This window comes from Eupeodes corollae, chromosome 1 (assembly GCF_945859685.1).
Source record: "Eupeodes corollae chromosome 1, idEupCoro1.1, whole genome shotgun sequence".
In the NCBI taxonomy this organism is placed as follows: domain Eukaryota; kingdom Metazoa; phylum Arthropoda; class Insecta; order Diptera; family Syrphidae; genus Eupeodes; species Eupeodes corollae.
In genome coordinates this window covers 75,788,570-75,813,568 of record NC_079147.1, presented here as the reverse complement: position 1 = coordinate 75,813,568, position 24,999 = coordinate 75,788,570, and the positions used below count along the sequence as shown (strand labels likewise).

At 36.7% G+C, this 24,999-nt stretch overlaps 2 protein-coding genes across 2 annotated transcripts in view; both read right to left on the bottom strand.

Annotated features, from left to right (window-relative positions):
• Positions 1-134: 134 nt before the first annotated feature.
• Positions 135-1,037, bottom strand: LOC129939717 (protein CutA homolog). Its single transcript, XM_056047833.1, has 2 exons — positions 899-1,037; positions 135-705 (listed from the first exon to the last, which is right to left on the bottom strand). Exon 2 carries the CDS (start codon positions 673-675, stop codon positions 184-186), a length of 492 nt encoding a protein of 163 aa, XP_055903808.1. The 5' UTR covers positions 676-705; positions 899-1,037; the 3' UTR covers positions 135-183.
• Positions 1,038-6,346: 5,309 nt separating this feature from the next.
• Positions 6,347-24,999, bottom strand: part of LOC129938346 (aminopeptidase N-like) — a 44,990-nt gene continuing 26,337 nt past the window's right edge. Inside the window, exons 2-6 of the mRNA XM_056045835.1 lie at positions 18,102-18,560; positions 17,876-18,031; positions 7,396-8,806; positions 6,819-7,339; positions 6,347-6,748 (exon numbers count right to left, since the gene is read on the bottom strand). Coding sequence (XP_055901810.1) covers positions 6,511-6,748; positions 6,819-7,339; positions 7,396-8,806; positions 17,876-18,031; positions 18,102-18,547 — 2,772 coding nt within the window. The 5' untranslated portion in view covers positions 18,548-18,560 and the 3' untranslated portion in view covers positions 6,347-6,510. The remainder of the gene's footprint in view (positions 6,749-6,818; positions 7,340-7,395; positions 8,807-17,875; positions 18,032-18,101; positions 18,561-24,999) is intronic.

Genomic DNA, 24,999 nt, shown 5'->3' with positions numbered 1-24,999 from the left:
CATAATAATCTTTAGTGTCAATCACCTCAAAACATTCATAAATAATCAAGACTATGACCTTAGTGATATTCTGTTTAGGTTTGCAAAAATATAAAAAATTATATTTTTTATTAGAATTAAATAAACTATAAACGTTTGTTTTGTTAAATTAATTTTATTCAGACTAAATTTACCCATAATCATTTATGATTTCTCTTCCTCCTCTAATTTATCCTTAATTGTATTCTTTATCCAATCCATGTACGGAGGATTACCATCTTGAATAGGCAAACTTATAACTTCAGCTACACTATAGGGATGGTTGTCACGTATGAATTTAGTAAGTTCCTTAATTCGACTAGTTCTTGTTTTGACCATTAGCAAACACTCGTTGTCTTCTTGAACTTTACCTTCCCACATATAAATCGATATGACTTTCGGGATGATATTAACACAAGCTGCTAGGTTCGATTCCACCACTGAACGGGCAAGTTTACTAGCGGTTGCTTCATCTGGTGTTGTAATGTATGCCACTGAACTTGATCCTGGTATATATTCCGATGGCGTTGATGACATGGTTGACATTGTGTTACTTGTTGCTGCACAAGTGGACGATGCCGATGAAATGCTGGCTAGAGCAAGGCGCAATAAACAAATATATGATGTTCCAAGAATTGTTCGTATTGCAATCTTCATATCACATGAAGTTTATTGATTGATTGCCAACTTTAAGAAACAATACAAAAATGTATTAATAAATAAAATAATCACAACCAAAACAAGGTCAAAAGTTTAGAGATTAAATCGTTCCTCTTTTATGAACATTGAACCTACAAATTATGGTTAAAAGCTAAAATGATACTACTACATTTTTTTGTTGTACCTTAATTGTGTGCATAATCTAAACAAATTTACTTACATTTTTCTAACTGGCTTGAGAAATTTAATTTTATTTAAAATAAAATTATTAGACAAACCTTGTTGTGGTTGGAAATTTGGACATTTTTAATAATCTGTCAAAATCAGCCGGACCGGCAAAACAACAGCGATGTGCAATTTCCAAAATGCATGTGCGGCGGCATCGAAATCTAGTACAAATTAATGTTTTTGTTTATAATTTAAATTTCGTTAAGCCCCTTTCACATGGAAGTGTTTGACAAGCGAAAAAATTTCGAGGGCGAATTTTCATAAGTGAAGCATTTAAGAGTATAATGTAGATTTTAAATATGGAGGAGACGAAACAGCGTTAAATCATAAAATGTTGTCTTTTCTAGGCTTTGATGCCTACTTTTTTGTAAAATTTGTTTTCACTAATTACAACGCTTAAATCACGTTAATTTTAAATGAGAGGGATTAATTTAATGGATTGGTGCAAGGGGGGGCATTGGAGCCTTCTAAAACAACCTTCATTCCACACCACTTGGAAGTCAATGGGCATGTTCAGACAACATACGGGACTACATTTGCAGTCAAATGTAATCTTTGAAGGCAAAATTGGACCAAAGTAGCTAGTTAGCCTTTCTAGTGTCATAAATTTTAAAGTCAGAACTTTTCTTTAATAATAGTACAAAAACTACCAAAAGTACAAGTCCATTACGATTTCAAATTGGACAAGGAAACCTTTTACACAAACGCGTTAAAGGTCATCCAGATTAATCTGAAGCATTTTAAGTGTGCTTCAGATAATCTGAGAGTTTTTCTTAGGGAGGAAAACTTCGACAATGGCGTTATCCAAGAACCGTGGATAAACGGCCTCAAGGTGCGAGGCCTCCAAGACAACCAATACGACCTCTTTTATAAAAGCGCAGATCAAGACCAAGGTAATCCCAGAACTTGTATTTTAGCTAAGAAACTTTTAAAAGGTTTTTTATGTCCAAATTTTAGCACTCCCGATATGACAGTTGTCAGATTTGAAGATAAGAATACACAGGGTTCGCTGTTGGCCTCTTTTTACTCTGCCCATAATGCACCATCACCTCGGAGGAGGTGTGCAAAATCATAACCGAAGCTAACATTAAAAAGGCAAACCCTCTGATCGGAGGCGACGCAAATGCTCGGCATACCCTTTGGGGAAGTTCTGAGATCAACGAACCAGGTGAGTCACTTTTTGATTTTATTATTGAAAATAATATGACCATTTGTAACAGAGGCAATACTCCCACTTTCGTCTTTCCGAGCTTGGAAAATTATGATGGATGGGAGGATGTGCTTGATGTTACTTTAGTAAACAACCGTAATTTATTAGTGGAGAATTGGAGAGTTTCCCCTTTGAATTCGTTTTCGGATCACTAGTGGATTCTTTTTCAAATTAATTTCGAGTCGAAAAACCCTCCGCCTTATAGAAATCCCAAAAGAACTGACTGGACGAAATTCAGTCAAATTGCTAATTCCTAACTAAACAACTTACCGAATCTCACTGAATCGATAGGAGACTTTGAATCAAAGTCGAACACCTTTGAAACTTCTATAAGTAAAGCTTTAAGAGTCTCTTGCCCAGTTAAATATAGCCGTAAAACCCTTCCTTCTTGGTGGAATTAAGAACTGTTCAGTCTTAGGAAAATGACGAGGACAATTTTCAATATCTGCCACAAACATAAGTTTTACCAACCGTATAAAGACTCTCTTAAAATTTACAAGCAAGCCCTGTCATCAGCTAAAAGACAAGGCTGGAGAGAATACTGTCAATCAATCGAAGACATAAAGGACTCCGCAAGGCTCAGCAAAGTTTTATCGAAGGAACATTGTAATCCTTCATTTCTAAAAAAGCCTGATGGAACCTGGACAGCCTCTTCAGCCGAATCTCTTGAGCTACTGATGAAGACGCACTTTCCGGGTTGCGAGAGTGATAACCCCGAATCGCTTGAAACCACAGAGCTAAACGTTGCTCATGTGGAGCAAGTCAATTCCGTTATAAGTAGAGAAAATATTTTGGGGGGCATCAATACTTTTTCTCCATATAAATCCCCAGGCATGGATGGCATACTGCCAGTTATGCTTCAAAAGTTGCATGATGAGGGAGCTCCATGGCTGGAACAAATTTTCAAAGGATGGCTTCTCCTCAAACATGTGCCCATGTCGTGGAGACAGGTCAAAGTACTTTTTATCCCGAAAGTGGGTAAGCGAGGTCACGAATCCGCGAAGGATTTCAGACCAATAAGCTTAAGACTTCATTCGAGAATGGATTATTTTCATGCTCAGTGGTAGGAAGATTCGAGCCACTCTAGGCAATACAATCGCACGAACACCCAAGGTGGTGTCCTTTCGCCTCTTCTATGGCTTCTGGGCATGGATACAATTCTCGTTAAATTAGAGAGATGTGGAGTGAAGGCGGTAGCCTACGCGGATGATTTGGTGCTATTGGTGTCAGGAAAGTACACCTCTGTGATTAGTGAAATCACGGAGTCAGCTTTAAAGAAAGTTAGCAACTGGGCCACGAGTTGTGGACTAGGAGTTAACCAAAGTAAAACTGAACTGTTGCTCTTTACCACCAAAAATAAAGTACCGCCTTTCACGCTACCTCGACTCAACGGTCAAATTCTATCATTGTCTTCCAGTGCAAAATATTTGGGAGTTATACTCAACCCTAAACTAAACTGGAAACTAAATATTGAAGTACGGGTTAAGAAGGTCTGTGTTGCCTTCTAAGCCTGCAGCAAAACTTTCAGCAAAAAGTGGCGACTTCAGTCGAAGATAATTTTATGGACGTACACAGCCGTAGTACGTCCAATCTTAACATATAGATCGATTGTGTGGTGGCTTGCTCTTGCAAAGCCTATAATATTGATAAGCTAAAGAAGGTTCAGAGAACAGCTTGCGTGGGCACCGGACGCCTTAAACGTTATTTTGGATCTTCTACCAATCGACCTTTTTATTAAATACACAGTTATCTGCAGCGCTATTAGGCTGAAGGAATCAAATAGCTGGTTGTCAAAACCTTATGGTCACAGCAACACTACGAAATTGATTCCCTCAGATATTATCTCGGTAGACACTGACTACTGCACTCCTTCTTTGAGCCTTAGTAAGTTTTAAAGTTATTTTCCCATCCAGAGAAGATTGGGAGAATGACATCGTGTCGATAGGTTTCGAAACCATCTTTACTGACGGTTCAAAGATAAAATGCGGAGTTGGTTCTAGGATCTTTTCTGAGTCCCTAAATGTAGCCAAATCCTTTAGGCTTCCTGACTTTGCTAGCGTTTTCAGGCTGAACTGCTGGCAATAAGGGGGGCATGTAGGATACTTAAACAAAACCAAAACCGAAATGCGGCTATCTGTACAGACAGTCAGGCAGCTGTCAAAGCCATTAACTCGGCCATATCCTCATCTAAATTGGTCCAGCAATGTCGCGATGAGCTTACAAACCTGAATATTAACCTCGGTGTCACCCTGATCTGGGTTCCGGGCCATAGTGGTATCGTGGGAAATGAACGGGCTGAAGAGCTAGCCATGGCAAGGATCGGCCCTTCATAGCTCACTTGCGGAAATGGTTAACATTCCTCTTGGTGATATGAAGGGTAAAATATTTTCTATCTACCAAACTTAATCAAACCGAAGGTGGAGCAATTTACCCAATTGCATTATATCTAGGAAGATATGGCCCACCTATAACAAAACCCGTACAAACGATCTTCTATGCAGGCCAAGGTAAGACATAGCCAGGATTGTTGCGGTTTGTACCGGACATTGGTCTATTGGAGTTCATGCAGAGAAGTTGGGTATCTCTTACAACACCTTTTGCCGTAGCTGTAGTGACCAAAGAGAAAGTGAAACCATAATCCATTTCCTCTGCAAATGTCCTGTTTTGGCAAACACCAGAATGAAATGCTTTGGTAAAGCATTCTTTCACGAACTTGATGAGATATCTGAGACAAAGATTAGGGATCTAATCTTTTTTCTCAATGCGAAAAAATGGCGTTAACATAATCGCTGTGACGCTTCTCTATAAATCTATCCCTTTCAATCACAGGTCAATCGAGTTTTTGGTATCAAAACGGCGCACTACAGCGATAATTGGATCTCAGGCTAGGTTGCCTTGAGATCGCCATTTCTAGCTACCTACCCTTTTACACAAAACATGAAATGGAATTGTGCAGCAAATAAATAAATCATACAGTAATAAATTTAAACTTGCAGTTAAATAACAAAACATGATCATTGATCAACAGTTATTTTGACATAAGCAGACATGACTTAATTGTAAAGCAATTTTTTGGCAGCTGACCAATTAGATTATAGAAGCAAGTCCCAATCAGATACTTTCAAGTCCCCTATGTCACCTGAACCTGCCCTATTAGTGTACTGACAATTGACCAAAGATTTTTCCTCGATTTGTCGTTAAATGTAGTTTTCCTAAGACATTTATAATTTTGAAATCATAATAGTATGTGTTTATTTCTAAATCAAGTGGAAAAGTATCAAAAACATAATTCAAAATGTGAAATTCGTACTCAAATGAAATTTGTTCTTGCTTTGTCTATGTTTTTGATGTTCTTTTCTTGCGATCTGCTTACACTTCACCTTACACCTCTCGTACATTACTTTAAACGAATAAGCTCCCTTGGAGGCCCAAAAACATTTTTTTTAATAAGTTTCCTTTTTTTTTTAAACAATTGTTTTACAGCAAATTAAGTTCGTTTAATATGCAAATATTCTCGAAATGTAAACGAAATTTTTCATACACCCAACCTCACACCTACCTTAAAGTCCTATAGTGTCGGTAAGTAGGGAGTTTGCAAGGTGACAGTATGTCCCTTATACATTGAATGGATTAAAATAATTCAAGGTAATGTGTGCAGCCTCCTGATTTCTAAATTACATCAAGAAACCGTTGGTGTATAGAGTCATAGAATGCTGTGCGAAATTTGTGCCATGTACTTCCAGGCAAGCTACAATTCCATCCCAACTAGGATTTTGTATTTTAAAGCAACATTACATATTGACAAGGAACCCTTTTATACAAGTCATAGAGTAATGAAGTTCAGCTTTCATGTGAATGAAGAAATATGATCAACTGTCATATTAGACATTAGTGGACTTGACTTGATAGTTTGGAAGATTTTCCTTTGCTAACTTTCCAGTCAACTTTCCAATAAAGTTTCCTGAATTTGGCAGCTGGCAAATCAAAAAATAGAAACTTTACTTTTAAGTCCCTTATGTCGGCTGAACCTGTCAAATGATACTTCAAACAACTTGGTTTGACAGATATCAAATGCCAGTGCAATTAAAAACCATGAACTTTTTATGTAAGCTCTGAACATGATCTAAATGCGTTGAACCAAATTTTCTTTGCACAGTCACTATGCAACGTTTAAAAATGACACAAATTGCGATTTTGAATAAGAAGATAAAGAATGAAAACTAAAAAGTATGAAATTAAAGAATTTTGTATTTTTAAAAAATAAATATTGATTTTATATAATTAATAAACCTTTTTGTGTTGCCTTTTCAAAATTTAAGTACAAATAGAATTTCGTTTTTTAATATAAAAATAGGTATAAAATAATCTATGCTTAGTAATTAAATCCTCTGGCATTAGACTTTCTTTTCATAGGTCTTAAGCTTTTCTGATAGCTTCCGGAAGTTCTTCGAACGCCATTGGGCATTGATTTCGATTTGTTCAAGAGAGCGGCTAACTGATTGTGAAGCCTTAGTTAATAGAGCCTTATTTGCATCAGCAAATTCCTTCATTGCAAGGAATTCTCCATCTGTGCTCATTTGTGAAGCCACTGGTCCAAACAATCTTCCTAATCTGTTTGTCTCTGGATTGTAACTGTAATGAGACAATATTTTTCGTTTAGATCAAAATTTTAACGTAAAAGACCAATTTTTAAAATACTCACTAATTATAAATCATATCGATGTTTTTAATAAGGAAGTCCCTGGCCAAAGGAAAACCAATTTCTCCACGTGCCACCGAACCAAATGCAACATACGAATCTTGTTTCTTAATATCGGAATCCTCATTGAAGGCTGTTTGTAGGTATTTCTCCAAGATTTTCGGTTCTCGAGAACATCCCAGAGAAGAGAGGATGGTCTGTTTTTCGGAAGCAACATTCGAGTTCTTGTATCGTTGCCACAGGAATTCCCATTCTTCTTCTTTGCCATTACGAATTGATGTACAATAAACCACTGAACGGAGATCTAATGGAACTGGGTTGTTTTCATCTGGGTTCTCGGTACTTTGCCATTTGGCGAAGTAATCCTGGGCACGAGGAATACAGTCGTTAACTTCAAACTTGCAAGCCCATGCCGCAATCAGTACTTTGTGCTTGATAGCATCCAGACGATCCGAAGACACGTCTGTAGTGTTTAGGCCATTCAAATGTTCGTAAATAGGTTCGAGGATTTTTTGCATGTATTTCTGAAAATGTTTTGAACGTTAATTTTGATACATTTTGTTTATATTTTCAAACTTACCTTGAAATATTCGTACTCTGGACTTTGACGGAGGATTTTGTTGACCCCACTAAGATTGTCCATTGCTGATTTCCATGGAATGTAGTCTCGTTCTTGGGCCAAGTACTCAACCAATCTCATAGCTATATCGTAGTCCTGGTCACCTGCCCAAGCCAGGTCAAGAGCATCATCGATCATTTGAGCTCGGTTCATGGCGTGGATTTTTTCAAAATCAGGGCTCATCAGGGTCTCAATGAGCATATCCCAGTTCTTGGCATCATACTTGACACGATACAGTCCAGCAAGTTGAATATTGAAAATCACCCAGTCATCGGGTCCAGGCATATTCTCGATGGTCTTGGGAATGGGTGCCTTATCCTCGCACTCTAACCATTCCTTAGGAGTTTTTGTTTCGAAATCTAGCTCCGACTGTGATGTATAACTAAGAGGAACCCACCAACAATTCTCATAGCTACTGCGTAACGTTTGAGTGTCCAGAAGATACCGTGTCTGTGAAATCGCTGCTGTTCCATTTTCATAATTCCTCGTGACAGTAATCACTGGATATCCAGTTTGGAGTGTCCATGAGTCCATGATCTTTTTGATACTAAAATCTTCGGGGATTGTTTTAGTCTTGTGAGCACTGTCAGTCAGAGCTGCCCAAAGATTATCCTGCTCAGCGTTTCCATAGGAATGCTCCTTCAAATAGTTCGATATTCCCCTACGGAAGGTATCGTCACCCATAAATAGATGCATCATTCGGATAACACAGGATCCCTTTTCATAGGAAATCGAATCAAAGATCTGGTAGATTTCACTTGCATCTCCAATGGTTGTTGATACCGGGTGACTGCTCTTGAGAGCATCAATTTTGAAAATGTGCAAAGTATTATCGACAGACTCCTCCGTCAATGAAGACCACTCTGGGTGTAAATGTTCAACTCCCAAACTGGCTACGTATGTTGCAAATCCCTCATTCAGCCACAAATCAGTCCACCATCTCATTGTGACCAAATTTCCAAACCACTGATGGGCCAGTTCGTGAGAAATCACAGATGCTATACGATGCTTGCTGCTTGCCGATGAAACATTTTTCTCATAGAGCAAAGCTGTTTCGCGATATGTAACTAAGCCCCAGTTTTCCATAGCTCCGGAAGAGAAATCCGGAATGGCTATTTCATCGATTTTTGGCAATGGGAATTTTATGTCGAAAATATCCTCATAGTACTCAAGTACTCGTGGTCCAACTTCGGCAGCGTAGCTTACCTGAGATATAGCGTCTTTTCGAGCCCATGTTCTGAAAAGAACATCGTTCTTCAGGTTCACCATAGATTCCTCGTATTTGAAATCATTTATGGAATAGGCCACCAAATAGGTGGACATTGGAACTGATTCTTGGAATTTGCTCCACACCCAACCAGGGTGATTTTTCCTGTAAACAAAATAAGAAAAGGTTAAGTTTAATTTTTGGAAGAAAACTCAATTTTGCTACAAAGTGATTTAGCGGTGTAAGAAAAATGTGCCAAGATATTTAAATCCTCAATCTAGAATAAAAAGTTATTTTCAATGCTGAGGAATGGAATTGAGGTTTCATTTGGTATACAAAGTTAATTCAAAACATTCAATTGAAGTACGACATAGTATCATAGGTTTTGGAATGATTTCGACCACTATCTATGGGTGCCAAGTACGGCTGCGTTTTTTCTGACCCTTTAAAAAACTGAGATTTTCCAATAGAATCGTTTCGTTTTTTAATTTCTTAAGAACCAACTTTTTCAAAAATTCAGGTGTTCAAAATCACTGCCCATATTGACATTTCGCTTCAGAGATGAAAGAAGTCAAGGAAAGGAAGGAGAAAATCAAGCATGATAAGCAAGTGGTCGAAGACCTAAGGGCTTAAACCGAAAAAACCAAGACGTGTAAGATTTAAAGCGTCTTTTTCTTTAAGCTCAAAACATAGCAGACAATGGAGAACTTTACTGTCATAGTATTTAAGATTTTCCATTTGTCTCTTTCATACCACCAAAAAACTTAAATTCATCCACGCTCAGTTTTTTGATCTGCGAAAAAACGCCTTAATTACCTGAAAAAGAAATCTTAAGGATTTATTAACAAAAGGTTTCCGTTATTCATTTGACATTTGGCAAGTATTGACTATACGTCAATTCTATAATTGGAACGATAAACGCTGCAACAATAATCCGCAATTATTATTGAATTATTAAATTATTATTAAAATTCACAGCAAAAGTTGTGAACAATTAGCAGTCACAGTGCTAAAATTAAAGCATTTTCAGGTCGTCGTGAAACTGGTGGAAACATTTGAGCTATTGGGACATGTTAGTGAGGAATCCAATCCGTGTGCATCGATCAAGAACAACTAAATAAATTGTTGAGTTGACGAGAACAAAGTTTTTTGATTCCTTGTCAATCTTTGGAATTAGGCATTTTTTGATCTTAAGATTTTTAAAGTACTATTAAATGGTGAGTTCTGGCTATTACTTACTTACTTACTTAAGGTGGCGCTACAGTCTGGGGCGGACCTGGGCCTCAACCAACAAGCGTCTATAGCCAGCTCGGTCCCTAGCTAGCTGTCTCCAGTTTCGCACACCAAGTTGTTGGAGGTCCTCTCCCACCTGCGTTCGCCACCTGAGTCGCGGTCTTCCTCTACTGCGCCGTCCCTCGGGATTGGATTCGAAGACCTTCCGGGCTGGATCGTTGATGTCCATCCGCTCTACATGACCTAGCCATCTAAGCCGTTGGACTTTGATTCTGCTAACTAGGTCAGTGTCGCTGTACAGCCCGTACAGCTCGTCGTTATATCTTCTCCTCCATTCTCCATCTATGCTTACGGGACCAAAAATCGCCCGAAGAATTTTTCTCTCGAAGCATCCTAAGACGCTCTCATCTTTCTTTGACAGGGTCCAGGCCTCAGCGCCATAAATGAGAACCGGGATGATGAGTGTTTTATAGATGGTGATTTTAGATGCTCGAGAGAGGACTTTACTTCTCAATTGCCTTCTAAGTCCAAGGAAGCAGCGATTTGCAAGAGTTATTCTTCGTTTGATTTTAGCGCTGGTGTCGTTGTCTGCATTAATAGCGGTGCCTAGTTAGACAAAGTCCTTAACTACCTCAAAGTTATAGCTGTCCATGGTGACGTTTTGTCCAAGACGTCGTCGTTCAGTGACCTTTTTTGATGACAGCATATACTTGGTCTTGCCCTCATTGACCACTAAACCCATCTTCTTCGCTTCCGTCGCAATGCTCAAAAAACGCTATACTGACATCACGCTTTGATCTTCCAATTATGTCAATATCATCTGCGTATCCGAGTAATTGGATGGATCTTTGGAAGATTGTGCCTCTAGTGTTGACGGTTGAGTTTTGCACAATTCTTTCCAGAACGATGTTGAAGAAGTCGCATGACAGTGCTTCGCCTTGTCGAAAACCTTTTTTGACATCAAATGCATCGGTAAGATCTTTTCCGACCTTGATAGAGCAGCGTGCATTCTCCATCGTCATTCTGCACAAACGGATAAGTTTGACAGGGATGCCAAAACTAGACATTGCTCGGTAGAGCTCTTCGCTATAGATGCTGTCATACGCGGCTTTAAAATCGATAAAGAGATGGTGGGTATCGTTTTGAAGCTGCTGGGTTTTTTCCAAGATCTGCCGTAGTGTGAATATTTGGTCGATAGTGGACTTTCCTGGTCTGAAGCCACACTGATAAGGACCAATCAGGTTGTTGACGAATGGCTTCAGACGTTCACATTCAATACGGCAGAGAGGATCTTATACGCAATGGTAAAGAGACTGATGCCTCTGTAGTTGGCGCAGTTTAGAGAGTCTCCTTTCTTGTGTATCGGGCACACTATGCTGAGATTCCACTCATCGGGCATGCTTTCTTCCGACCATATTTTGCAGATGAGTTGGTGCATGCTCCGTACCAAGTCATCGCCTGCTGCTTTGAATAGTTCGGCAGCGATGCCGTCAGCTCCAGCAGCTTTGTTTGACTTAAGTTTAGATATAGCTATCTTCACTTCGTCAAGGTCGGGTAGGCGGAATTGTTGATCTGCGTCGCCGAGGTTGAGTGGTTCTATCTCCCTTACAGCGGAATTCGGTTCGTCATCGCCGTTAAATAATTTTTAGAAGTGATCTTTCCATATTCTCAGTATCGACTGCGCTTCTACTACGATGTTCCCCTGATCGTCTTTACCTTCCAAGGGTTCCAGCCACGAACCGAAGCTGTTACCCTTGGGAGGTTTTTTTTACCTTTTGGTAAAATTTACGAACCTCATTTCTGTTGTGATATCCCTCTATCTCCTCGATCGCGCGCTTCTCATGCTCTCTTTTTTCTGTCTAAGAAGCCGGTGTTCCTCTCTCCTCTTCTGCTCGTAGAGCACGCGAGCAGCTCTAATCCTTTTGTGCAGCGCCGTTTCGTATGCCTCTTGTTTCGCTGCGTGCGCTTCCCGGCATTCGTCGTCAAACCAGGGGTTTCGCTGTGGTGGCCGTGTGAAACCTAGCACTTCAGATGCGGCATCTCTGATGGCTGCAAGGCAATGTTGCCACTGGTTTTCAATGCTTAATGCAGGAAGCATAGGACTCCTTAAGAGGTTATTAGAGACTCGATCGGAAAAGGACATGGCAGATTGTAGCCGTCTAACGTCGAATCTTCTCACAGTTCTTCCTTGTTTTGGCTTGGATCGGGATATCCGTAGCCTTACCTTGACTACAACGAGGTAGTGGTCCGAGTCAATGTTGGCCTCTCGGAATGTTCGGATATCCTGGATACTGGAGAAGTGTCGTGCGTCGATCGCAATGTGGTCAATCTGATTGACGGTTGATTGATCAGGAGATTTCCATGTCCCCTTGTGGATATTGAGATGCGTGAACTGCGTACTAGCTACCAGAACGTCTCGCCCCGCAGCGAAATCGACCAGCCTGAATCCGTTGTCGGAGGTGGTGTCGTGCAGGCTGTATCTCCCGATTATGCCACCAAAGATGTCTTCTCTTCCTAGCTTGGCATTAAAATCTCCTAAGACAATTTTAATGTCATAGCTAGGGCACTGCTCATATGTCTTGTCCAAGAGCTCGAAGAATATGTCTTTGGTGTCTTCATCTTTCTCCTCTGTTGGGGCATGGGCGCATATTAGGCTTATGTTGGCCTTGATACGGATTGTCGTGATGCGCTCGCTCACACTGTTGAAACTCGAGACTTTTTGCCTGATTCTAGTTCCAACCACAAATCCACACCCAAATAGACGCTGTCTTTGTTCTCGCCAGCAGTCGCCGTAGTAGATGTCGCAGTCTTTTAGTTTGCGTCTGCCCGGTCCATCCCATCGCACTTCTTGGATGGCTGTAATATCTGCCTTGCAGCAGTTTAGGGCTTCCGCTAATTGTTCGGCTGCACACGTGGTCTGTTAAGGGACCTAACATCCCACGTACATATCCAAAGTTCGTTGTCCTTATTTTGTTTGCGTGGGTTGTCAACAGTGAATCCGTCCGTATCCGAGGCTTGTTGGTGCTTCGAAACTTAAGGTATTTTTTACGTGGCCAGGAAGTCACCCCGACGGCACAACCCCCAACCTGGAGGGGCAGATACTTAGTATAACTCCAAGGAAGGGGAGCCGTATAAACCGCTCCTTACAGGCCTGGGCTCCGAATATGTCGAAGAAGCCCTATAAGGTGTTCACTAGGTAGTTCAACCTTACTGGAACTGTAGACGCCACCGTTGATTCTATCTCGAGAATTCGTCGTGTTTCTTAGTGGAAACACCTCTCCCCCTCTCTCGTTTGCTGCCCCCAACAACTTTCCACTGGGGTTGGAACCCAATCTCCAGTTGAGGTACTAGGCACGCGATGTTCACCGCGGGGAGGTGAGAGTAGGAGTTGATAGACAGAGGTGGGTTTTGAGAAAAACCTGTGGACGCTTGTGTCCTCTTGAATGCACGTGTCTACCATTTGAACTTCGAGTTCTGGCTATTATTGAAATCAAATCGAAAAAGATTTAAATGGATTTTGAACGTTATGTTTTAATTTTAAATAAAAACTATGAATATAGTCATCGATTAGAAATCAGTTAGGATTTTTCTTGAGTACAAAAAGTTTAATTTTTTTTTATATCGCTATAGAAGACATGTCAAAGAAGTTTCAATAATGAAAACTAATAATAACTTTAACTAGTTCTTAACACAAGCACCCATAATTCGTCACCGAAATGTAGTTTTTTAACAATTTTAGAATTGTTTTCTTTAGAACCACATGAAAGATAAGATGTATGCTATTGCTCCACTATCACTTCAAAACCTTAAAGATGGAAGTTATCGAAGACATAAAGCTGCAAAATGATATGGACCATTTGGCTAATATTGTTTCAAATTTTGAATGTTATAACGTCCTCTTTACAATGAAAATAAAACGACTCCTGATTTCTCTGTTGTATAACATGTTTACGTGGACTCTATGCAAGCTTTAAACAAGTTTATAGCTTAAAATGTCTCTATTTAACTTCAACGTTACATAATAGTTTAAGTGCCACCAGGAAATTTATTTGAATAAAAAGCTTCTATTTGCCGGCAATAAACTTCTTTCAAAACCAGCAGATAAAATGTTTGAGCATGATAGGCTTTTCACACCAAAAACCCCGGTTTTGGATAAATTATCGGTTTTGGCCGAAATCCTTCATCGAAAACTCAAGTTTTCCCATACATTTTTGGTAAACCACAAGTTTTATATAAAAACTCTCGAAAACTATTAGCAATTCAAAGTTGAACTAAACGAACAAACCTTTCGAAACATTCAGCGCTCAAATTAATGTAAACAAAACAGCTGATGGCTGCTGTCAAAACAAATATTTTATTTTGAAATAAATTTGGTCGTGGTGAGTTATATTATACAATTACAAAATAAGAACTATTGCTTTTTTTTATTTACAGAATATGGAAGAGAAAAAAAGGAAAGTTTGTGGGAGCTTCGTGGCAACAAAAAAACGTCGAGAATAAAAGCCCGGGCGTATTTGCTGCACTGGCGGTTCTTTTATGATCCTCCAGAGTTTCAAACGCTCTTTGTTAAGCGAGGAACGAGGAAGACTTGCTCATAGTTCGTAATAACGTTTCCAATGGATGCGTCTTTAAACTCGTCGCCACAAATATTCTAGAGGCTTTCGCTTACTACCTGGAGAAAGACATTAAGTTAATAAGTTAATTTGTGGAGGAAATTAAGTATAAAATACAATTTTTTGGTAGAGACTAAGTTGCAGCGGGCTAGGAAAATTTGCACGATTTCCATAACGTGGAAATCGTTGTTTCAGTGAATAAAACCACATCATTGGTCTATAGCCTCTTGATGGACAGCGATGCCAACATCAAGAAAATCGTCACTGCTTTGGAGATGAAAGTTTTCACAGTCACCAAGTTTCATGACATACTATCGATAGACACGAAAGATACTGGAAAGAGCGTTCCAATACACGAACGCACAAGCACCCTAGAGAAGGCAATCAATGTAGTTGGTTATGTCTTTCGTTTCATAAACACCGTCAAAGCGAAAATTAAAGAGTCGAGAGAAGAGGAAAGAAAATATGGAAAGAGGCAAAGACGCTCATCACGTCATGCCAAAAGAACGAAAAGAAAGTTAATACAACTTACTTCTCCGGAGAAAGAGAGCGCGGTTATATACCTGCTGCGGAAAGAACAGGAAAGATATTTTGGGAAAGAAATTGCGGCCATTGGAAAGAAGAAGAATCTACACGAGAAGAGCAATATAGAGTCACTGAAGCCTATACTGGACGATAAAAATGTTCTTGGGGTTGGTGGACGACTGCAAAGAGCAGAGATGGAATATGGAAAGAGTCATCCAGCCATTGTGCCCACTGGTTCTAAGCTAGCATGGCTGATAATGGACAGTGCATACAGAGCAACAAGGCATGGGGCCGTTCAAGTCATGATGCAACACATCCGCGAAAGATTTTGGATTCCAAGATTGAGGAATGAACTGAGAATGTTTCTGCACAAGTGCTTAGTTTGCGTTCGATACAATCATCGATACGAAACTCAGCTGATGGCAGATTTGCCAAAGGAAAGAATAACTCCTGGAAAGGCGTTTCTACACTCAGGTGTAGATTACGCAGGACCGTTTCAAATCAAAATGCTGGACAGAACTGGTGGACAGATAACGAGACAGATATGCTGGGTCTCTATATTTGTTTGTCTCAAGACAAGAGCGATACACATCGATGTGGTGACGAGTCTCACATCAACTGCATTCATCGCATGCTACGAAAGATTCATAGCCAGGCGTGGAAGGTGCGAAAGAATTTATAGCGACAATGGCACTGCGTTCGTTGGAGCTGCGAAAGAACTACAAAAAGCGAAAGAAGTATGGCAAAGGAAAGAAACACTAGACTTTCTCGGTGCGAAAGGAACGGAATGGAGGCTCATGGCTCCAGCTGCGCCACATCAGGGTGGCATCTATGAGGCTGCAGTAAAATCCATGAAATTCCATTTGAAGAGAGTGGTCGGTGCGAAGGTATTAACTCACGAACAGTTGTCAACATTGCTTGCTGGAATAGAAGCAATCTTGAACTCCAGACCTTTGCAAGCGTTGAGTGACGACCCGAACGACATGCAGGCGTTAACGCCGGGACATTTTCTGATCGGAGAGCCATTAGTGCTTCCACTTCCATTTATAACTGGAGAGTTACCAAACACAAGTGGTGTTCGGTTATGGAAAGAACGAAAGACAATGCTTAACCACGAGTATCTAGTAACATTACTAGAACGAAAGAAATGGAGAAGAGAGAAGCACAATGTGAAGGAAGGTCAACTGTGCATCATCAAGAATGAGAATTTCCCGCCCTCGGCCTGGGCCATGGGAAGAATTGTGAAGACGATACCAGGGAGAGATAATCTTGTCCGGAACGTGGTGATACAGACTGCAACCAATCAGGTTACCAGGCCGGTGTAGAAGATTTGTATCTTACCAATAGAGGAATAGAACAATAGAAGAAAGGGTAGAAAACCGTAGGTTTTCGCCGGGACTGTATCGAACGAAGAGTCTATTAACTCTCGTTCGATGTTTTGTGAATCGAACAGAGCCTTGTGGACTTCAGTTCGATGTTTTCTACATTACATTCTTCTCTCCTTCTTTCTGGAGAGAAATATTAAGTTTTAGTCTTTGACTGAACGTGGAAAGAGCTGGTCGGAAAGAATAAAGGAAGTAACAGTGGTTTTTTGAGCTAATGTGTCGGTATTTATGCTTTTCATTTTTATTTCAGCGGTAAGATATTTGGTGCTTGTCTCTGGACTTGTGCTAAAACAATTTCTTTATGATACGAAATAATACAATTCTACAAAACTGTCAAATCGTTTATGGAATAGATTTTGACAATTTTCAAGTTGTAAATTAACAAATTGTCACCTGTCATAATTGTCAATGTTTATGAAACATTCATATATTTTAATTATACCTTTATGACTGAAACACAAACACGCTTCAGCTTCGGCTTTGCCTGACGTTTACGAGTTAAGCCACAGGATTTCCATGCATGCTATCACAATGAAGATTTGACTTCATATTTCGTTTGACAGTTGTGAGGAAAAGAACGTGGTGTGACTTCAAACGGAAGCTCTATTTCAAATTTGCTGAACATTTGATTTGTCTGACAGCTCAACAGCTGTTAAGAAAAAATCAACAAACAAAATACATTTGCTTTTTGAGGCATTGCCATTGGTTATCATAGACTATGTAGTCTACTTCCGCGATAAATTAAATTTTTTTCGATTTCAAAACTCATATTTTTTACTGCACAAAAATTCAAAACAAACTTTTGAGAAAAATATCTGCTGCTAATGACAGAAATGTCATTTTAGAAATAACGTATTGGAAATGTCATTCAAAGCAACCTCGAAACAGGCCCATCGTAACGCAGACGAAGCCGAAGCGTGTTTGTGTTTCAGCCATTATAAAGTTAAAGGCTTTGGTGTCAAAGAGAGTGACTGCTAATGAGAAAAGCTATTAAAGCTTAAAATTCAATGTCTTACTTAAAGGATTCAAATTGCAGATGTTTGACAAATCATTTACTTCTCGATCGATTTTCTCGAAAGAACTTTTAAAAAATCAAGACCTGGTTCCAAACTTTAAATAAATTCGTCAAACGTTGGTTTTTCTGTAGCATATCGAAAGTAAGGCTTCTCTTGTGCAACTTACAAATGTGCACTTTAAAATGACTGAGGATAAACTTAGTATAGTTTAACCTGCATGGAAACAGTATTGTCCAAAAACCCCGCGATAGTGTAATAAAGACCGATCTTTTTTAAAAACCTTCGTTTCTTGCCTTTGTTAGTTTCCGACCACAGCGCCATCTTTTCCATAGTTTAAAGTAAGATTAAAATTCAAAGCATCAGTACACATGAACTATTGACAGTTTTTGTAATTGAAATGGTATGATTGACACTTACCACCTAACGAAATCTAATTTAAATAAAATTATAATGTTAACTTACATTTCCGCAGTTTCATTCAATGGCATATTACTAATGGCAGAGTATTTCTCTTCATGACCTAAACTAATTGAAAAATTAGCTTTCATTTCTGGCTCATCGAAGCATGGAAACGCCAACCGAGCTGAAGTCGGTTCAAATTGTGTAATTGATAGCCATCTGCAAACAAAAACACAAATAAAATTATAAAATAAAACCTGATGCTGATTCCAGTGAAAATGTCACCAACCTCTTTTCATTTGTGGCTTTGTCAATATAGCTACTCCTATAGTAACCATGGAGGTTTTTGTTTAAAATAGCACTAAATGGCATCACTATCATGTACTTGTTGCCCTTGGTCAGGGGCTCACACAAGTTCATTATGTAGTATTCCTGTTTGGTATTCACTTCGACGTCCTTAATGCAGTTTACGTTATTGCCATCTCTCGAGATCAGAATCCGACTCTGGTTTATGGTGAGGTTGCTTGCGTGCAAAGTTATGTTGGTTGTGTCCTCGAGGACGTTGAAGGTAATGGCAGATATTCCTTCGAATCGTAAATCTTCTGGGTTCTCCAGATGAGTAATGATCTCCAAGGTGTAGTGTTCTGGTCGAATGGATTCAGGCAATTTGTAGTGATTGTAAGTTGATCCTAGTACAACTTGTACTAGACAGGCTAAAGCTATAAACTTAGCCATGTTTTGCTTTTATCTATAGGAATGAATACAAAAAAAAGAACAATCAATTCACGGTCTGTTTAGTTTTTGATTAAAAAATTAATCTATGTTGACATTAAGAAAATGAAATAAAATCTTTAAGCAAAATACAAATTTGCTCAGTTCAAAGTTTTTGTTTCTATTTTTAAATTTGTATGCACGGCTTGTATTTTACTTTTTACTATGAACAATTTTCAACAACGTCTTTGATTTTTACATATATGATAAAGTGTTAATGTATGTTGACTTTTTGCATGCAAGACACGCTTTAAGGCCAAGATATGTTTTTGTTTTGAAAAGACACATTCATTATAATTTGAAGCCATTGACTTTATAGGTTTTATAAATAACAATCTGTCTGTTTGTTGTATGCTAAAGTCGTTATAGGAAAATAACTAAAAGGTCATTAATGCATTAAATTTTACAACTTATTTTTAGACAAGGTATATCAGTAGAAAAGTTGTATTTGACTTATCGGGCTTATAGTCGTACATGGTAATAGACTGAAGGTAAGACTATAATATGTTATAATTGTCGAATCAGAAGTTTAGAAGTCATATAGGGTAAAATAAATCAATTTATTTTTGATCTAGATCTGTCAAAACACAAACATTTGCCCTGTTTTTGCATTTTATGGGGTAAAGTACATAAGTTGATTAATTTTTGATATAAGATAAAATCTGTGAAGTCTAGATTTTTTCGTCAGTTTTACCCCTTCTTGCACCAATATTAATACAATTTTGACAGCTTACCGCACTCGTTAAAATGTACATAAAGTTCCACTCAAGGGCGGATCCAGACTTTTCATCAGGGGGGGGGGGGTGTCACACACTTAGATGAGTTTTTACTCTGCACTTGAAAATGTTCTTTAATGTTTTGTAAAGGAGGCTAACAAAATTTAAATGACATAATGTGTACGAGAATATTAACCTAACCAATTGACAATTTTAGTTATCAAATTATTTGAGAACACTGTTGTCCAGCAAGGTATGGTCTAACTATTTAATTTGGATGACTCCCTACATATGAAAGCATTCCTAGATTACAAAAGTTTTCTTAATATGCCATATTAAAGAGCTAAAACACAATAGTTTAGGTTGTTTTTGCTGTAATTCACGAAGAAATGTAAGAAATTATTTTGAAACGAAGATTTATTTCAAAAAATAAAATATACTTTTCTTGTATCCATTTCTATTTATGCTAAGAACGCTAAGAAAATTCAAAAATCCAGAAAATGAGAGCGGATCTGATATGAAGAAATGTCGGGCTTTTTTCGACGAAGTTTTTTCGAACTCAATTTTCAGGAGTCTATAATTACTATCGCTATCAGTCTGCTTATTCGTCGATCTTATAGGAGTCAACAAAACTTTAGTTCTTGAATATAAGGAAATAGGTGCTTTTAGTTACATAACTTCTCTAAAAAATTAAATTAAAACAATTTAAGGTAAAAAATTAATTTGGGATAAAACGTTTGTGTGGCACTCACAAATTACACGTTTCAGAATCTTTTTTCACTTCAAATCTGAAGAGATTTAAAGCTTGTATAACAATAGATAGGACCCGTTTATTATGTTTTTCAATTAGCCATTAGTTTAACAAAAGTGTCACTTTTGCTGTTTTGGGACATTTATATTATTGAAATTCGTATTTAAATATTAATTCTAGAGCATCCAAAGCAAATTTACTTGAAAAGTATGTATCGAACGAAGAGTTTATTAACTCTCGTTCGATGTTTTGTGAATCGAACAGAGCCTTGTGGACTTCTGTTCGATGTTTTCTACATTATCTTTCCTTCTTTCTGGAGAAAATATTATAAAGTCTTTAGTCTTTGACTGAATGTGAAAAGGGAAAGAATAAAAAGGTCACAGTGGTTTTTGAGCGAACGCTTTTTTCCACTTTAAAAAAGTTGTCTTGTGTCGGTCATTTTTATTTCTATTTTTTCAGCGCGGTAAGATTTTGGTACTTGTCTCTGGACTTGTGCTGAAACAAAGTAGATTCATTAAATTTTTTAAGATCATTTGTACTCAACAGAAAACCAATTTTGAAATAAATAAAATGCACGACTGGGTCGCTAGAAATTAATAATTTTTAATAATTCTGTTTAAAAATATTTCCTGTATTTTAAGATTTAAAAATGTACCTGCAAAATATGTTTTTCTCAAAAATTTAAATACCATTTTATTTGTCAAAAAATCTAGATAAACTCTTATTTTTTTTTTGAAAATCATTTTAAATTTGAAATTTTGTCTTAAAAATATTTTTGGTAAGCACTAAATAAAGAGCTTATAAATATATGTACATTTTACATTTAAATTTCGTCAACGATTGTTGACCTCTTTCTTAGATATCAAGTTTTGTAAACAAATTTAATGAAAAAATGCCTTACGCTAATCAGCTGAAAACCTTAATTTCAATCAACACAATTGTTTGGACTGTATGAGCCAGGAAAGACAGACATACGGACGGAATCGGGGTACCCACTTTTTTCGACTTCTCTACTGTCGTAATGTCATATTTGATTAAAAGCTCTAGTTCGAAATTGTTTACTAATGCAAAACATACCATATAGTTCCTATATGTCGCAAGTAAAAATCACTTCAATGTTCACTATTTTGTGTAAGTCAAACAATTTAAAAATAAAATTGAAGGCTTGTTTAAGGAATATAAAGGCAACTTAATATCAAATTGATGATCTTTTATTCAAGGTTTCTTCTTAAAACCTGAAAATTTGCTCTTACAAACAATTTTCATGAAAAAAAGAGGCTGGGATGCGACCCACACTGATAACTTCCCATCCCGTCTGTCGATTTGTCTTGCTTAAAAGTTTGTCTATATGTACTAGTATCAATTTTACCAAATTTGCGTACTATTTTTTATAGATTTTATTTTTTATTAATTTTCTAAAATTACTGAATATCGAAAACAATATTTTCTGTAAAATAAAATAAGTTTGAAGCCAATATTTTTAATTTTTGAAAAGCTATTTGAGTTGAAAGTAAATTTTTACCAAGTTTTAGTATTGTTTTTTTTAGAGTTTTATTTTTTGTAAGGAACCGTCAATTCGATTTTCTTCAAAATTCTACTGAATGTTGAAAACAATATTTCTTATAAGATAAAATTAGTTTGAAGCCAATATTTTATAGTTTTGAAAAGATATTTGAGTCGAAAATCAATTTTTACCAACTTTTGTTAATTTTTGTTCGGTTTTTAATTTTTAATAAAAAAACTGTCAATTTGATTTTGTTCAAAATTTTACTGAATATTGACAACAATATTTTTTGAAAGATAATAGTAAATTTAAGCCAATATTTCAAAGTTTTAAAAAGATATTTGAGTCGAAAATCAATTTTTACCAACTTTTATTAATTTTTTTAGGTTTTTATTTTTTGTAAAAAAAACTGTCAATTTGATTTTCTTCAAAAGTTTACTGAATGTTGAAGACAATATTTCTTATAAGATAAAATAAGTTCTAAGCCTAAATTTCAAGTTTTTGAAAAGATATTTGAATCGATATTTAATTTTTACGAACTTTGAGTAATGTTTTTTTTTGATTTTTATTTTTTATAAAAAAAACTGTGAATTCGATTTTTCTCAAAATTTTATCAGATTTCAAAAACATTATTCTCCGTTGCTCAAAATTGTTTTGGAGATGAAATCATATGTTAGTCGTTAAATTTAGGAGGTGACAAATTTTTTTTTCAGTTTTTTTGATTTATAAAAAAAACCGTTAGATAGTTTTTTACAAAAAATATATTTCTTTGAGATCACGTTACAGTTTATTATATAAAATTAAATTCAAGTCTCTAGCCTTTTTGGTTCGTAAGATATTTAGGGTTAACCAAAATTTTCACCTTTTTTTTAAACTGCTATGGTAAAAAAACCACCCACGCAATTTTCTTGAGAGCCCTTTCTGCATCATTCTGCTTTATTATCTGTATAACAAAATTTATTTAAAGTCGATATCTCTTCTGGTTCTTGAGCTATGGACGACGAAAAAAACGTCACGAACGTACGAACGTACGTACACACGCACGCACAGACATCTTTCTAAAAATCTTTTATTTCGACTCTAGGGACCTTGAAACGTCGAGAAATGTCAAAATTTTCAATTTGACAAATCGGAACCATTACAAAAACTTCCTATGGGAAGTTAATAATTTAAAGCATTACTAAAGTTTTTTTCAAATTCTAAATTGAGTGAAAACAAAACTTTTAGTCGTTTTAGACAGCAAACCACTTTCTGGTGAATATCGTTAAATTACTTATAAATTCGTAGATGAAATCTTTACTTATGCATACAACATAACTGTATAAGCTTTATGGCCCATATGACCCCCCCTGGATCGCCAGTTGGTCAAAAGTTGATAAATTATGCTGAATGTCCGATTCATATTATGTTCTTGGTCTAGTCCTCAGTTAAAAGTAGTACTTTTAGAAACAAAGTTTAAGGAACTAAAATACAAATGTTGTTTTGATATACAAAAAATTAATAATTTATAATATAATGGGGGTCATATCCATTAACGCAATACGATTAGTTTTGAATTGAAGGGAATTCCTACGAAAAAGCAAACAAATTATCTCCCATAGGGGGTCAAGACCCCTACGACCCCCCTCCCCTGGATCCGCCATTAGTTCCACTGTGTTCCATGGGCTATGGAAAAAAAATCAATTTTGAAGGAAATCTAAATTTAAACATGGAAACCCCATTTAAAAAACCAGTGAAGAACAGACATTTGAGCGTCAAATACAGAATCTGGTGATAGGCGGTGTGGTGTCGGCGGTAGGGAGAATCAAATGTCAATTTTGACATTTCTTTAATAGTGAAAGTTTCAAAAATGGCATAAATACTAGCATGTTACCAAAAGACCTTTTATAAACTATACGACTAGTACTTTTGGCATGAACAAGTAGTTCAAGATTGTATTTCCTACCAATTTAACAGATGACTCGTACATATCTGTGGCCCCGAGGCAGAACCGCTAAAGTCTGTTTTTAACATTTTTCAGGAGAGCAGTTTGAAGTTTTAAGAAAAAGTTCGCAATTACAAATTGACGTAGAAAATTATTGGACCGTCTGACAGTATTTAAACTAGCATGGATTTAAAGGTATTATACCATTCTTTTGATCCAAAATTTTAAAACAAATCTAACATTAAAATTAAAAGCGTGGGAAGCAAAAGAAGCAGTTCAGTTTTTTTGCCTCGGGAGAAATGTTCATACAAAGTAAAATGAATTTTTAATTTGCCAAAGTCGACTTAAGTTGTTTTTCCCTAATTTAATGAAACATTTTGCTCCGCGTAACTCGACTTTAGTTGTTATTCCATAATTATATTGAGTGAGATATGGCAACAAAATTTTGAGATAAGATTTTTACACGCTTGAAATCAAAGATACAATCTTGTTTTTGTATGAGGAAAGACACCAATTTATTAAAAAATATCTTACACAATATTGAATAATAAAAATAACTTTTACATCAAGATAAAACCATTGAAAAATATAAAATTAACAAAACAAAAAACAACAAAAAAGGTAAAATTCACACTTCGCAATTTTTTTAATTATTAAAAAAAAGTATCAATATGTATTTAACGTTTTATTAACGTACTAAAATTTAATTGAAAATCTTTACAAATATTGAGTTTTTCAAATAATAGCAATAGTAATAGTATGGAATAAGGTGAATATTGAAAAATGGCTTTAATTTTCATCATCTTCACTTTCTAAATCAGGATGTGTCTGTAGTGCACTTGAAGTTGTGCTAAGACTTCGGTAAAACTCATGAAATTCGGGATTAATATATTGCATCAATTCCATAAGATCCTTCTTTTTTCGGCAGATATATTTGGTACATCTTCAATAATTTTAAGGTCGCTTATTGAAAAAGTAGAAGATCCTCTTTTTGCCAATGATAATATTTTGAATGATTCTTCTGGATTCAAACCGGTTTTTTAAAATATTTTTTTTACTGTCAATGGTGTATCGAATCCACCTCACGGTGTTCTAAACAAATTTGTCTCCTTCTAAATTAGATCGTTTCCAATTAAAATTGGTTTTTGAGATTTCACAAAAATTGAAAAATTCAGACATTTTCCTTGTCTTTGTTGCTAGCTGTTGCCAAATATTGGTCTACAAGTGTAATAGTTAAATACTAAGAAATAGTAACTTTTGAATAAAAAAAAGAGGCTGGGATGCAACCCACACTGATAACTTCCCATCCCGTCTGTCGATTTGTCTTGCTTAAAAGTTTGTCTATATGTACTAGTATCAATTTTACCAAATTTGCGTACTATTTTTTATAGATTTTATTTTTTATGAAAACCGGACTGTTGGATTTTTATATAAAAATTACTGAATATCGAAAACAATATTTTCTGTGAAATAAAATAAGTTTGAAGATAATATTTTTAATTTTTGAAAAGCTATTTGAGC

What these genes read in the sequence shown, in the direction of transcription:
- LOC129939717 (XM_056047833.1), bottom strand. Translation starts at nt 675, where the DNA reads ATGAAGATTGCAATACGAACAATTCTTGGAACATCATATATTTGTTTA.